Here is a 16,058-nt window from a genome sequence, read left to right as displayed (position 1 = left end):
TTTATCACATTGATTTATTTTCTCACATTTTGTACAGGTCAAGTTATTCTAAATACACATAATGCATTTCAGTGCAGAACCTTCAATCAAAGAGGAAGTATTTATGTTGTCAAGTTTATATAAAGAAACGTTTCAGCATTATGGTGACTTGTAATGTCAAATTGAATTGATTTTTTTTTTGTTAAAAACTAAACAGGCATTCTTCAGATATCAAGAAAAAACTTACTGGTTATATCATATAAAATCTCATATAATGTTTAAGCAATACCATACACATATTTGACCTTTAATGACTAATATGAATGATATCAAGGATTTCCTTTTTAACAAAAATGTATCTAGCAAGTTTAAGAACACCATACTATCTATAACTACAAAAATTAATGGTTGTCAGACCGTGTAACATATATAACTAACGTATATTGTCATAAAGGATGACTTTCATGCTTCATAACTTCACTAATACTACTTTGGCAACATATCAGGGAGAAAGAGGGGAAAGAGAGGGATAGAGAGAAAAAAATCTCTGTCAGCTATCAGCTGTTTACCGGTATATGCTTTATCAAGTTTCAAGTACATGAATGTATATCTATTAACTATAAAACTAAATAACCTGAGTTAATTAACTAAACGACATGTAAATGTCACGAAGGATGATTTTTGTCAAAACATGTTAATATTTTTCTCTATGTCTATCAAGTTTGTAGTACATCACAACATATATTCTAACAAACGGTAACGGTACGGGTTACCTAAATGACACATATTGTCATCAGTGTGTCCTTTTCTAACTACAATTTGTAAATATCTTCTTATTAAACATTATGGAAAGTTGTTCAGCAAAATTTGGAGCAAGGATAGGTCCAAAATTCGGATCGCAAATTCACTCAGAAATTTTACTTTGACATGATAATTTACTTTGAAATTTGACTATTGGTTCCAAAACTGTTTTCATAAGGCTTGGACATGATAATTTACTTTGAAATTTGACTATTGGTTCCAAAACTGTTTTCATAAGGCTTGGACATGATAATTTACTTTGAAATATGAATATTGGTAGAAAAACTGTTCTTATAAGGCTTGGTTCAAGAAAAACATAATTGTAGTATATGATTTAATGAAGGATAGTGACACGCTTACTTTTTACTGTTTTGATGAATTGATACAAATCTATCAGATTAGTACTAATTTTGTGGAATATCATGGTTTTATTATCTGCTATCAGAGTATACCTGAATTAGGCTGACTCTGAAATATGTCAAATTTGTTTCCCACTTACATTAAATATTTCATATTGATCTGTACAATGTAATGAAAAAATAACATAACTCCTACCGGGAGGAGAAGATGGGAAGACTTAATTAGTTCAGTCGAATCATTTGAAATGGGTTGATATTTCTAAAATTTCCTTTACAGTAACGAAAATTATAAGCTTCAGTGGTTTCAATATATATTATAGCAGCTAGATTCACTCAGCAATTTTACTTTGACATGATAATCTACTCTGAAAAAAAACATTGTGTTACAAATTATATAAGTACATTTGCCTAGTATAGAATAGTACGTACATGTATTACAATTTCATTTATATTTTAAACACCTCCGAATTTTTTTCATTTACTTTGCATAAACAACCGAACGATAAGATTTCGTTATAAAATGACACTTAATCCTCTAAACAATAGAACAGCCAACTCTAGATCACTGCTTATTGTTTTGATGTGGTCATGATCAATGTATCACACCTTCACCACGCTTGGCTGCACACTGCTACAGATACGAAGAGATGTATATATGGGGTGGTTATCTATCCTATAATCTTTGAAATATTTTTCTCGAAAACCCAGCTCCCTACCGCTCCGAACCGCTGTAAATGAAAATGTGTATGAGCAAGGGACGTCAGAAACATTATATAACATGTGTTGAGAATATGTATAACAGTATTTACATTAAAACCTATCTATTAAAACCACTGGGAAAACCACCCAGTGGTCTGAGTAAAAGTGGTCTTAATAGCGAGGTGGTTTTAATTCTGAGGTGGACCAGGTTTCTTCTATGATCATGACGATCAAGAACAGTAACTCTGTATCCTAGCTGACCGGTACATAATATATGTACTGTATTTTTGTTTCAAAATTGAAATTTTATGAAAAATGCAATATACATGTATATATAAATGTATATTATATATATTTTTTTAATTTTTTGTTCAATTTTTTGCATTTAACACATTTACAAATACATGGTACATCAACATAAACTTGACATGACATATACATTACATTTATATAAAAAACCCATAAGAAACATAACATAGCATGCTGAGTATGTACAAGTACGTGTGGGGAAAAAACCAGTTTGATATATTTTGGTTAAGATAAATTTGCAAATTACTATATTTGATCAATTAGTTTTTGTCGGCCATTAGAATCTTAATCATATCATATTTTAATGCATGCGTATCTAATCAAAACCAATAATTTACAAATATTTTTTAAAGTTTGATAAATTAGGGACATATAATGACTATACCATTTATTTCTAGAGCATAGACATATTTTTTTCATTAAATAAAGTTAATGGTGTGTGCTTATTTAAATCTTAAACTGAATTTCACTGAAGTAATTGTTGACAATCTAAATGAAAATACTTTTTCTAGACATTACTTTCTATTATGTTTTAATTATAATTCAAATACATATCGTTAGTTTAATCAGAGATTTAGATAGTAATTAAATTATCTATGTCTCTGGTTTAACAAGGACATAGTCATTCAGATTCCCCCGCCAATGGAGATATCAAAGCTGAAGTAAGTTTGATTGTGGAGACTTATGTGTATGAAAAAAACAGAAAAAGAAAGTTGAGCTAAAGAAAGATGGAGTATAATTCAAGTAGAGCGGGGCTGCAATTGTTGAATCAGGTATACAGCCTTGACATTTATATTAGACTATATACACAAAGATGGGTGGAACTTTGCAAAGTAACATTTACCATTTACCATGATATTTTCAGCAATGTTTCCATGGTAACGAAAAAGTGCAAAAAATGAAAACCTAAAAATAGCAAAAGGTACAACTAGACCATAAAAAAGAATGTGTCTATGAAGTTTCGTGGAAATATCTCTGCTGGTTTTAGAGTTATGCTCCAGAAATGAACCTGCTACAAAAATATGATATTTTCAGCAATGTTGCTATGGTTACAGAAAAAAACACAAAAAGTGAAAACCTAAAAATAGCAAAAGGCACTACTAGACCATAAGAACACATAAGAACAATGTGTCTATGAAGTTTCATGGAAATATCTCTGCTGGTTTTAGAGTTGTGCTCCGGAAACGATTCTTACACAAAAATCTGCCATTTTCAGCAATGTTTCCATGGTTACAGAAAAAGTACAAAAAGTGGAAACCTTAAAATAGCAAAAGGCACTACTAGACCATCAGACCAATGTGTCTATGATGTTTCGTGGAAATATCTCTTCTGAATTTAGAGTTATGCTCCGGAAACGAACCTGGTACAAAAATATGATATTTTCAGCAATGTTTCCATGGTTACGGAATAAATGCATAGAATGATAACCTAAAAATAGCAAAAGGCACTACTAGACCATAAGACCAATGTGTGTATGAAGTTTCGTGGAAATATCTCTACTGGTTTTAGAGTTATGCTCCGGAAACCATTCGTACGGACGGACTTCGTTGGGCAGGGGATAATAAACTACATAGCCACTGAGAAGGTGATAAAATGATTTGTAGGCAAGACAATTCACCTAATAATGTTAACACGCTACTCTCAGAGCGATTTGAGCAGTTCTAGACAAAAGTTGCATTACTCTAACGATCAAGGAACAGGTTTCGGCATACAAGAAGTTCGACCACAATGTGTAATGGCGGACAGCGAGCGAGTTTGAACATCTACACACATGTCACAACCATGGGCTTTTCAGGCATATTTCAGTAAAAACCGCCTGATCTAATTTCCATTAGAACTGGATCCCGATATATGTACAAATTTTAATGTTCTCTTAGACCGAATTGTCCCTTTAAAAGCATTATTCTCAATGTATTTTGGGGTTATGAAGTTCGCGTGTATGAAAAAGAATGTCCGTCCATTTTTTGTCTATGACTTCATAACCCAAAAAGATATTGAGAATACTGCTTAAATAATCCAGCATTCTCATTCTACAAATAATTGTTCATACCCTTCACAAGGCTTATAATCCTACATAATGTAAATAATCCAACATTAAGGCCATTCCAATTTGATTTCCCATTCGTCGGATTTCCCGCTCCTATTTTCCAAAAATGAAATAAAAACAAGAGGCCCATGGGCCTTAACGGTCATCTGACTATACAACATATAGTCATTTAAAAATTTTAACCATTTCAACCCCTGTGACCTTGAATGAAGATCAAGGTCATTTTTCTTTAAACAAATATGGTAGCCCTTCATCCTAGCATGTCACAGGCCCAATATCAGGTCTATAGGCCTCTTAGTTATTCACAAAAAGTTTTTTTAAGATTTTAGCCTATATGACCCCTGTGACCTTGGATGAAGGTCAAGGTCATTCATTTGAACAATTTAGTAGCTCTTCATCCCAGCACGTCACAGGTCTAATATCAGGTCTCTAGGCCTCCTAGTTATTTTCAAGTCGTTTACTGCCGTTCTATCATAAGATTGCACGATTGTGTTACAGTACTAGTGTATCAACTCACTGTAGTAGATTACATCGCTACATGTTACAGGTGAAGTGTCTATGTAACACGCATTGTGATTGGCTGGGTTGATCTAAAAATAGAAGAGAAAAACGTGTGTGCACAATAAAGCTGCTTTTTTAGCCTGCCATGCTTGGTTTCATTTTCTTCTGATATTCGACGAATTTAACAACTTCTTCACTGACCTTTGTTGGTGTCATGATAGGCCGAACACGTGGAAGAAGAGGACCATGTTGTTCCTCGTACAACTTTGCGATGTTTCCGACAGGTGGATTTACAAACGTCGGCCGCTTTAGATATATTTCCATAGGACACATCATTGTACATTTTCACTACCCTTTCGCGTACTTTTAGATCGGTTCGTGGCTTTGACATGTCGACATATGATCGGTTGAGACTGCTTCTAATTTTGGCTGTGATCGACTGAACCGCTTCTAATTTTAGCGCAATTTTAGCGAGAAATTAAAAATAGTAACGTAACGTTACAGATGTGCAAACACACATGTACCGGTAACTTATAATATGCACGCGTTTGCAGCTTGGCGATCGACGATTTTTAGTACTTCCACACTTTTTTTATTCAGTATAAAGTTAAAATTCAGAGTTAAATTAACATTTTAAATATGCCTTACCCTAATTATGAAACTGAACAGTTATGTTTTAGCAGATACTTTCTTCTTGACCTTCATATTTATTCATTAACGGTACCAGTATTATTATGTTTAAATCAATATTATGTATTCTTCTACAGCTAGTATAACCTGATTGTGTGTTATTTCTTTCCATGTTTGATTTTTTTTCCAATCATCTTATTTATAGACACAATCTATATATATTTTACAGCAGCTATTTCAGGAAACTCTGTCAGTCAAGTTCGTCACATGTGCTAGGTGTACTATGGAAAAAAACACCCAACAGTCATGTATATTGCAGCGCGAATTCTATATATCAGCGTTATTTTTTACGGCGTAATACTTCTATTTTACAAATATTAATTTTTCAGATGTTTATCTATTTGAACATTTGTAATTGTTTCGACGTACTTACAACGTCCCGATTGCACAAATAGGGGTCATTTTAAACTGGGGTGTTTTCGCGGAAGTACAATTAGGTTGTGTAACGTTTATTTATATACACACTTCAGCCAATCACAATGCGTGTTACATAGACACTTCACCTGTACCATGTAGCGATGTAATCTACTACAGTGAGTCGATACACTAGTACTGTAACACAATCGTGCAATCTTATGATAGAACGGCAGTAAGGATTTTAACCTGTGACCTTGAATGACAGTGAAGGTCATTAATTTGAACAAACTTGGTAGCCCTTTATCAAAGCATGCTGCAGGCCGAATATGAGCATCCTAGACCATTAGGGTTCTTGAGAAGAAGTCATTAAAAGATTTTAGCCCTTGATCCCAGCATGTCACAGGCCTAGTATCAGGTCCCTAGGCCTCTTGAATATAAAGAAGAAGTTGTTTAAAATTTTTAGCCTTTTTGACCCCTGTGACCTTGAATGAAAGTCAAGGTCATTTATTTGAACAAACTTGGTAGCCGTTAATCCCAGCATGCCACAGGCCCAATATCAGGTCTCTAGCCCTCTTGGTTATTAAGAAGTCGTTTAAAGATTATAGCCTATTTGACCCCTGTGACCTTGAATGAAAGTCAAGGTCATTCATTTGAACAAACTTGGTAACCCTTGATCCCAGCATGTCACAGGCCTAGTATCAGGTCCCTAGGCCTCTTGGTTATTAAGAAGAAGTTGTTTAAAGATTTTAGCCTATTTGACTCCTGTGACCTTGAATGAAAGTCAAGGTCATTCATTTGAACAAGCTTGGTAGTCCTTCATCCCAGCATGGTACATCACTACTGCATAGAACTTTAATTAAATGAACTTAAAATCCTATTAAACTGTCATTAATCATTGTTTTTTTACATTAAAACTGCTCATTAAATCATGTTTTTCTTCATTTAATGAGCTGCAGTTATTTCATTAAAAATCATTAAACCTAATTTTAATGCTCATTAAGAACAACTTATTTCTCATTAAAATAAGTTTTCAAGGCCATGAAAATTATGCTTCAAGAAGTTCAGCAATTTGATGATCATTACTTCTGGTATTTTTTGAATTTCAAGATCATTAATTTGCGTTTTAATTATCATTAATGATGTTTTGATGATAATTGAAATATTTAATGTAAGTTAATGACCATGATGATTATCATTAAGAAATGCAAAACAATCACATTTATCAAAATTTCAAATTTATCTCACTTTAAAGACAATGAAAATGCAGCATGAAATTTAATGACCATTAGTTTTGGATGAAAATCTATCTTGTAGAATTATTGGCCATTATTTCTCTATGTATGTCATGAAATATGTATTTGATACCATTAAATATCTTTTAATGGCCATTAATCAAAATGAGAAGTCATGTGACTTCAATTTTCCCGCCAAAACAGACAAAATCCAAAATGGCTGCAGTGTCTGTTGAAGTGTTGGAGGGGAATATTCATTCTTCTTAAACTGTAAGTTTTGAGAACTGGTGAAAAAATGATCTCATTCCTGAATATCTTAAGGTACGGATGAACACTTTCAGTAGATTTTAAATGTGTTTACAAATCTTTATCAACGTGAAATAGGGCACACAAATATAATTTCTAAGGTGTTCCTAAAATGCATATGGTTTTTATTTTTATGTGTTTGTCAAACAAAAATATTGAATTCTTGTCAATTATAACACTTAGTTTATTTGAGGCAAACATCAATTATTTTGTTTATAATGAAAGTAACAGCTGCAAAACTGTTATCTCTAAGATGTTTTAATCACCTATTATATATGATAATCATCTGACGAAAAAAAGGAAATAATGGTCTAGTTCATTTTAACTGCCATTACTGGCTATTACAGTAATTAATATTAATGCCCATGATAATCTGAATTTGATATTTGATTGTCATTACAAGGTTATTGTGTTATGACCTTTAAACTAGATATTGAGCACCATTATTTTGCAATGCTTATAAAATGATGGCAATTAATCAATTAAATATTGATAAAAAATAATGTAATTTGATCATTAATATGCAACCATATTAATGGGCAGTTGCTGGTCACATTTGCCTGTAGTGATATGAATATATATATGGATATTTAGCTCACCATCAGCACATGGTGGGCTATTTTTCAACAACAATTGATTAATAAGGAATTAATTACGGCATACGTAACTATTAAAATTTCAATTTGTTTTTTTCATTACCATTAATCATTTTAATGTTCTTAATCATGCACTGATTTCATTAATTTTAATGATTTTAATTATTGTTAAACCAGTGATGACGACAATGAAAAGAAAATTAAAAATGGACAATTTTTTAATCAATTCTTAATTAATTTTAAAATATCATTAATCAAATAATTAAAACCTCATTAAGTTATTTTTCGTTAATATGATATTTTTAATAGCATTAAAGATGATCTTTTGTGAAAAGATTTAAGAAACAATTAATGTTCTTATTCATGCTTGTTTTTCATGGAATTTTGATGAGGTTTTAATGCAAGAGCATTTATGATATTTTCATGACAATTTAATAGCCATTCTATACAGTAGTGCATGCCAAATATCGGGTCTCTAGGCCTCTTGGTTACGAAGCAGAAGTCTTAACAAGATATTTCAGCCTATTTGACCCCTGTGACTTTGAATGAAAGTTAAGGTCATTTAATTGAACAATCTTGGTAGCCCTTAATCATAGCATGCCACAGGCCCAATATCAGGTCTCTAGCCCTCTTGGTTATTAAGGAGAAGTTGTTTAAATATTTTAGCCTTTTTGACCCCTGTGACCTTGAATGAAAGTCAACGTCATTCATTTGAACAAACTTGGTATTTCTTCATCCTAGCATGTCACAGGCCAAATTTCAGGTCTCTAGGCCTCTCATGGTTATTTCTGAAGAAGTCTGTTAAAGATTTCTTCACCTATTTTATACCCCAGTGACTCTTGAATGAAGGTCAAGGTCATTCATTTTGAACAAACTTGGTAGCCCTTCATCCCAGCATGCTATAAAAGTCATTCAGGACCTCTAGTCTCCAAGTTTTGGAGACGTAAGTTGTTTATAAATGGAAAAGATTTGATGCCAACGGACTTACCGACAGATGCTGCACCATAGCATAAGCCTCACTTGCCCTTCGGCAGGTGAACTAAAATGAATTCAAGAATATTTCTATTTATGATATGAATGCTGAACATACATGTTGTGAAACTTTTTGAGCCAAATTGTCTGTATAATTTTCAAATACAAAAATTTCTTTATTAAAGACAATATCAAGGAGTGTAATTAAAATTAATAGCTCTTTTGAGTTTATATTTTTTGTAGTTACATTATAAACACATTATCACATTTTTAAGTATGAGCAGCTAAATAAGTAACATGCTAAAAAAAAAAGGTCATTCCATACAATATTAAATTGACAACTACAAAAAGAATGTGCATGTCGGATAGAGGCTATAATTGGTTTAAAAAAAGATTTTCCATTAATGCTAATCGCTGATTGTTTCTATTGAGATTGTTGGTTTTTACACTGATAGCTCTAGTCAACAGAAAAATTAATTATTGAAATAATTTGACAATACAGAAAAAACATTCTTGACTATTTCCTTTAAGTATTAAACAATTGCTTATTCAATTTAAAAATTTGTCATGTCATGATTTGTCTCTAAAATTGAAATATATACCATGCACTGAAAGCATTTTGTGTAATACATATTTATCAAAAACTGCAACAAACACACTGAATATTAGACTTCCTGTTTTTTAACATCTTTTAAAAAAATTTATGAGTATCGAAAACACTGAAGGAAACAGCAAAACTCATTTTAACACAAAAACTTGGTTATTAAGTGTTATTTCACGAATATAACATATGAGTCTAATAAAAATCCTGTGAAAATATTTGCTCGCTCCACAATTTTTTTTTGCTTTCAAAATATTTTTAAAATCAAAACAATTTCGTTGGCTCGCTCCTATTTTAAAATTCAACAAGGATATAGTCATTCAGATCCCCCGCCAATGGAGAGCTAAATCAATTAATGCATTAATTTTATATGCTAGTAAGAGTATAGGGAAAGTATTTTAAAAACCAAACTGCAATTGAAGAATATATGTTTTTTTTAAACAAAAGTGAAACCAACTTTGAAAACATTTGCTTCTTTGAAAAATACCAGAATTGATCTTAGCTTTCACAAAGTTCAGCAGCTAACAGTGCGAATTTTGATTTGTTTTAAACAGCGACAAGTTACATATATATGTACATAGGAATTAAGTGAATGTTCATAGTAATTGAGTTTGATATATCTGAGTTTTACTGCATGCATATTAAATAAAAAGTAAAGCATAATACAAAATTAGAAGTCCTACATAAAATGTGTCTATGAAGTTTCATGGAAATATCTCTGCTGGTTTTAGAGTTGTGCTCCGGAAACGATTCTTACACAAAAATCTGCCATTTTCAGCAATGTTTCCATGGTTACAGAAAAAAGTACAAAAAGTGAAAACCTTAAAAAAGCAAAAGGCACTACTAGACCATAAGACTAATGTGCCTATGGAGTTCCGTGCATATATCTCAACCGGTTTTCCAGTTATGCTGCGGAAACGAACCTAGTACAAAAATATGATATTTTCAGCAATGTTTCCATGGTTACAGAAAAAAGTACAAAAAGTGAAAACCTTAAAATAGCAAAAGGCACTACTAGACCATAAGACTAATGTGCCTATGGAGTTCCGTGCATATATCTCAACCGGTTTTCCAGTTATGCTGCGGAAACGAACCTGGTACAAAAATATGATATTTTCAGCAATGTTTCCATGGTTACGGAAAAAGTGCAAAAAATGAAAACCTAAAAAATAGCAAAAGGCACTACTAGACCATAAGAACAATGTGTCTATGAAGTTTCATGGAAATATCTCTGCTGGTTTTAGAGTTGTGCTCCGGAAACGATTCTTACACAAAAATCTGCCATTTTCAGCAATGTTTCCATGGTTACAGAAAAAAGTACAAAAAGTGAAAACCTTAAAATAGCAAAAGGCACTACTAGACCATAAGACTAATGTGCCTATGGAGTTCCGTGCATATATCTCAACCGGTTTTCCAGTTATGCTGCGGAAACGAACCTGGTACAAAAATATGATATTTTCAGCAATGTTTCCATGGTTACAGAAAAAGTACAAAAAGTGAAAACCTTAAAATAGCAAAAGGCACTACTAGACCATAAGACTAATGTGCCTATGGAGTTCCGTGCATATATCTCAACCGGTTTTCCAGTTATGCTGCGGAAACGAACCTGGTACAAAAATATGATATTTTCAGCAATGTTTCCATGGTTACAGAAAAAGGTACAAAAAGTGAAAACCTTAAAATAGCAAAAGGCACTACTAGACCATAAGACCAATGTGTCTATGAAGTTTCGTGGAAATATCTCTTCTGGTTTTAGAGTTATGCTCCAGAACGAACCTGGTAAAAAAAATATGATATTTTCAGCAATGTTTCCATGGTTACGGAAAAAATGAAAAAAAAAAACAACCTTAAAATAGCAAAAGACACTACTAGACCATAAGACCAATGTGTGTGTTTGAAGTTTCGTGGAAATATCTCTACTGGTTTTTAAGAGTTATGCTCCGGAAACCATTCGTATGGACGGACAGACGGACGGACAGACGGACGGAACCCATTTGTATATCCCCTGCCAACTTCGTTTGGGCGGGGGATAAAAATCCAAAAACAAGAAATCAAATTGGAATGGCCTAATGTAGTTATCAATGTCAGTTGTTGCGAATAACAGTATTTCAACACTTAATTAACCTAGTCATTTCCAATCCTGATACAGGGTGATTCCATTCCCTTCTCTTGAGGCAGATAACAAGGGTAACTTTCTTTGGATCCCAAAATGACCATTTTCAACACATATTTATTAATTAGTACTTTAATGTTTAACAGTAATGCCATTACCATCACAACATTAGTTTCCAAACACATGTTACCTTTACAGACGTTCTTGATACAAATGAACAACTTTTTGCAATATCATGAAGGTTTGCATGCCACGAACATGGTCTGATTTCGCCCTGCACATGAACTTAAAGGCTGTTATACATTTTTGTAGATAACTAAAGAAATGACTTTTTGGAATGAAATGAACCAATCCTTTGTTCTAATTTCACAGCAAAAGGTCTTTGGGTATTGTGACAAAAAAGTACCTTTTGACAAAATATGGTAATGTCATAGAAATGAAAGGACTAATATATATACAATGAACAAGGACCTTTTGTAAAACAAACACCTAAGAAACTTCTGGTCCTAGGGGAACCTAAAAATGAAATTTGAGAAGAACCCTAATACAGAGGACACTCCACATAATCGAATAACAGTTATTCGAATATTTCGGTTATTTGCATAAAATTCTGCGGTCCCGATTTTTTCCTTCTTTATCTTTGTTTTTCAACTCCGTGTATTTGCATAGACTTTTACATGACCTCCGGTTATTTGAATAAAATATTTGGGAAATTCTAAAAATAAAATCAAATATTTTTCAATTTTGCAATATATTTTTAGCGAAATTCGCCGATATATGTTTCAAGATACTTCGCTTTTACTAGAAATCATCATGGTGACAGATTAACGTTATCGTATGGCTTGTTATTTTATGCATGAATCTGCAAAGGTATTCGATGCTGTTACGATTTACATCAGCAGCGGTTGATCATAACTTTAGTATAATCACTGACTCAAACATCTAATTAAAGCATTTGCACTTTCAAATATGTTTATTTATTAACGTAACGTACCTTAGTTCGCGATCGGTTGGAGAAACCATGCTTCCTTACAACAATCGCCATTCATGAGTAGTCTCGTTCAACCAGAGTCTTGTTGACTACGACAGACATGTGCGAATCAAGCGTCTCGTTGAACGAGACATAAAAGCATGCAAAGTTGGCGTGCAATGACTACCGCAAGTTTCGTACAGTATGTAGGATACAAAAGATACTTGCTACGTTGTTTCATTGCTACTTGAATATGCATTAATTTCTGAAATGTTATCAAGCTATTTCGCCGTATAGATCAACAATACAGAAAGAATTCTCAAAACACAGTTAGGTCCAGTGAACGCATGGCTTCATCACCTGCCGCTATTTTCGAATTCATAACTGTTACATGTGTAAAAACAACCCTACTAGGCCTAGTTGATTGGCACTTTGAAGTTTAATCACGATCGTAAGTTCATTTTGCCAGGCAAATGTACGTAAATTTGTTTATTAGACCTATTTAGGTTCAGAATTGTAGACACAAATTCAATCCTGTTTAGTTATTGCATTTGATATCGATCGTTTAGCTGTTTCTCAAATATTCACGTGTCGATCTAACGTAAACAAGAATCTAATATTGGAATATTTTTTGTTATTAAACAATTAAAATCGATTTACAACTTCGAAAATAATTACTTGTTGTTCGTTTTAAGTGTAAATAATTTACATATTTATCAAGTAAACGAAACGATATCTATTTGCCTGTTCACATACATATGTGTGAGGTCAAACGAAGGTGCAATAGGTCATCTCCGCCTATTCGAATACTCCGGTTTATTTGCATATTTTCTTCTGGAAAATGACTTATTCAAATAAGCGGAATCCTCTGTATTTTACTAAAGTTATCGTGTTCACAAGGTCCAATAATAATTATTAGTGCAGAGGGCAATGATTCTGTAAACTACTGCCGAATCACGCTAATTTTCAAATTCATCTGAGATATTTCCAATATTAGTCTATATACAAAGTTTCATTAAGCTCCGTTTTTATTTACTCAAGGTACCGTGTTCACAATGTCCAATTATTTAGTGCAAAGAGCAGTATCTCCCTAAATTAAAATCCAATCAAACTGATTTTTGAAATTGTTCGAGATCTTTCAAATGTTAATGTAGATTCAAAGTTTCATTAAGCTTGATGAATATTTACTCAAGTTATCACGTTCACAAAGTCCAGTAAACATCATTAGTGCAAAGGGCAATAACTCCGTAAATTACCTTGGAATCATACTCATTTTCGAACTCATTCGAGATCTTTCCAATGAAAGTGTACATACAAAGTTTCATTAAGCTGTGTTTATATTTACTCATGTTATTGTGTTCACAAAGTCCAATAATAAATATTAGTGCAAAGGGCAATAACTCCATAAATTACCGTCGAATCAAACTGATTTTTTGGACTCTTTCCAATGTTAGTCTACATATAAATTTTCATTTATCTCGGTGCATTTTTACTCATGACGAATATTGCACGATGAACAACACATGAGGATGGACAAAAGACTGTCGCAATAGGTCACCATGACCGAAGGTCAGGTGTCCTAAAAAAGTCAATTAAAGATTTCAGCCTATTTTAGCCTGTGACCTTAAATGAGTTTTTTTTTAAGGATTCTAGGTCTCCAAGTTTTTGAGAAAGAAGTTATTTAAATGGAAAAGTTGATGCCTGATGGACTGACGGACAGGGGATGTACGATAGAACGCCGCACCATGGCATAAGCTCACTTGCCCTTCAGGCAGGTGAGCTAATAATGATTTTCATTTTTGTCTGGTTCATTCAAGAGAACAACGGTATTCAAACAAAAATTATATGCAAGCTCTCATTTGATTTACTAAAACATGAAATGTTACAGCTAGAATAACATACCAGTAAGTTTGATTAAAAGGTTGTACTACTATACACTGAAAAAAACGTTAACAAGACCACTAACCTTGTACTGTGAAATCTGTATCGGTGATGGTGTCATTCAATCCTATAGATTGGTACTGCCCGTCAAGATTGACTGTAACGTGCATATTGTACGTAGTCCCATGTACTAGACCTGCCTCATGCTGTGGGGTAATGGTACAGGTGTAACTGTTGGCGTCTGTGTCAGTACATCCGGTGTTACCAGTGGAATTACATAAGTATGTTGATGATGCAGCACTTACAGTAGGACCTCCTCCTTGGGGCTGAATCATAAAAAGAAGACCATGGGCCTTAATGGTCATCTGACTATTGGCACAAAACAACACCTCAAACAAGAGGCCCAGAGGGCCTGTATCGCTTACCTGGTTTGTAATGCCTAGGAATGTTCTGAATACAAGTTCATTGTTTCTTTTCTGAATTCCCCTATTAGGCCCCACTCTTTCTGCTCCAGGGGGTCAAAGCCAAAATTTATACAAATTCTGTTAACCCCAAGGATGTTTCTGGGCCAAATTTGGTTAAAATCCAAGCAGAACTATATGACTATTAGCGATTTACAGGATTTATCTCTATTTCCCCTATTGGGCCCCGTCCCTCCTGCCCCCGGGGAGTCAGAGCCAAAATTTAAACGGTAATACAATTTTCTGTTCTCCTTCCCCCAAGGATTGTTTCTGGCCAAATTTGGTTACAATCCATGCAGAACTCTAGGACAAGTAGCGATTTATAGGACTTTACCTTTTTTTCCCTATGGGGCCCAATCCCCTACTTGCCACCCATGGGGTCCGAAGCAAATATATTATACAAGGTTCGCGTTCCCCCTTCTCCCAAGGTTGGTCCTTTTGGCCAACATTTGGTTAGCATCCATGAAAGCAACTCTAAGAAAAGTAGCGGATTTATAGGATTTCACCTCTCTATTTCCCACCAAGCTATTAGGTCCCCACTCTGCCACACTCCTTGCACCCTTAGGGTGGAACTGCAGAAGCCCAAAGTGCTCGTTCCACACGAGTCCCCAAAGTGATGTATTCATGGCCATGTTTGGTTAACAATTCCTTGCAGAAACTAGGATTTGTCACCCATTATTTCCGCTATGGGATAACACCCGCCCCATCCTGCCACCCGGTGGGGTCCAGAGCCGTAAAATGTATATGACAAAGCTTCTGTCGCACCTTCCCCATGGTTGTGTTCTGGCACAAATTTGGCTTTCAAATCCATCCAGAAACTCTATATGACTAAGTAGCGATATGCAAAGGCGAAATGTTGACGGTTACGGACGGACGGCACGACAGACAGACGCGGCGCCATGAAAGGGACATAAGCTCACCGGGCACCGTCGGGCCAGATGAGCTAAAAACTGTAAAGCAGTTCATGTAATATTTTGAAGTAGTATATATTCATCACATTCATATCAGACCTAAAATGCAAGCATAAAAATTCTAACAATCAATTTTGAATACATCTGCCTTCAAAATACAGGAAATTTACAAATACTTACCTTAAAACACTAAGTCCAGTAAGACCATGTGGATAAGCACATGTCACAGCAAATGGTCAAATGTTTTCGGGGCATCTGGGACAGTAGATTATC

At 33.9% G+C, this 16,058-nt stretch overlaps 1 protein-coding gene across 1 annotated transcript in view; it reads right to left on the bottom strand.

Annotated features, from left to right (window-relative positions):
- Positions 1–14,778, bottom strand: part of LOC138312478 (uncharacterized) — a 33,523-nt gene extending 18,745 nt beyond the window's left edge. Inside the window, exon 1 of the mRNA XM_069253337.1 lies at positions 14,499–14,778. Coding sequence (XP_069109438.1) covers positions 14,499–14,778 — 280 coding nt within the window. The remainder of the gene's footprint in view (positions 1–14,498) is intronic.
- Positions 14,779–16,058: the final 1,280 nt, after the last annotated feature.

The sequence above is a fragment of the Argopecten irradians genome, unplaced genomic scaffold (genome assembly GCF_041381155.1).
Source record: "Argopecten irradians isolate NY unplaced genomic scaffold, Ai_NY scaffold_0334, whole genome shotgun sequence".
Taxonomy (NCBI): Eukaryota; Metazoa; Mollusca; class Bivalvia; order Pectinida; family Pectinidae; genus Argopecten; species Argopecten irradians.
The sequence above is the reverse complement of the archived record's forward strand: the minus strand, read 5'-3'. Positions and strand labels throughout refer to the sequence as shown.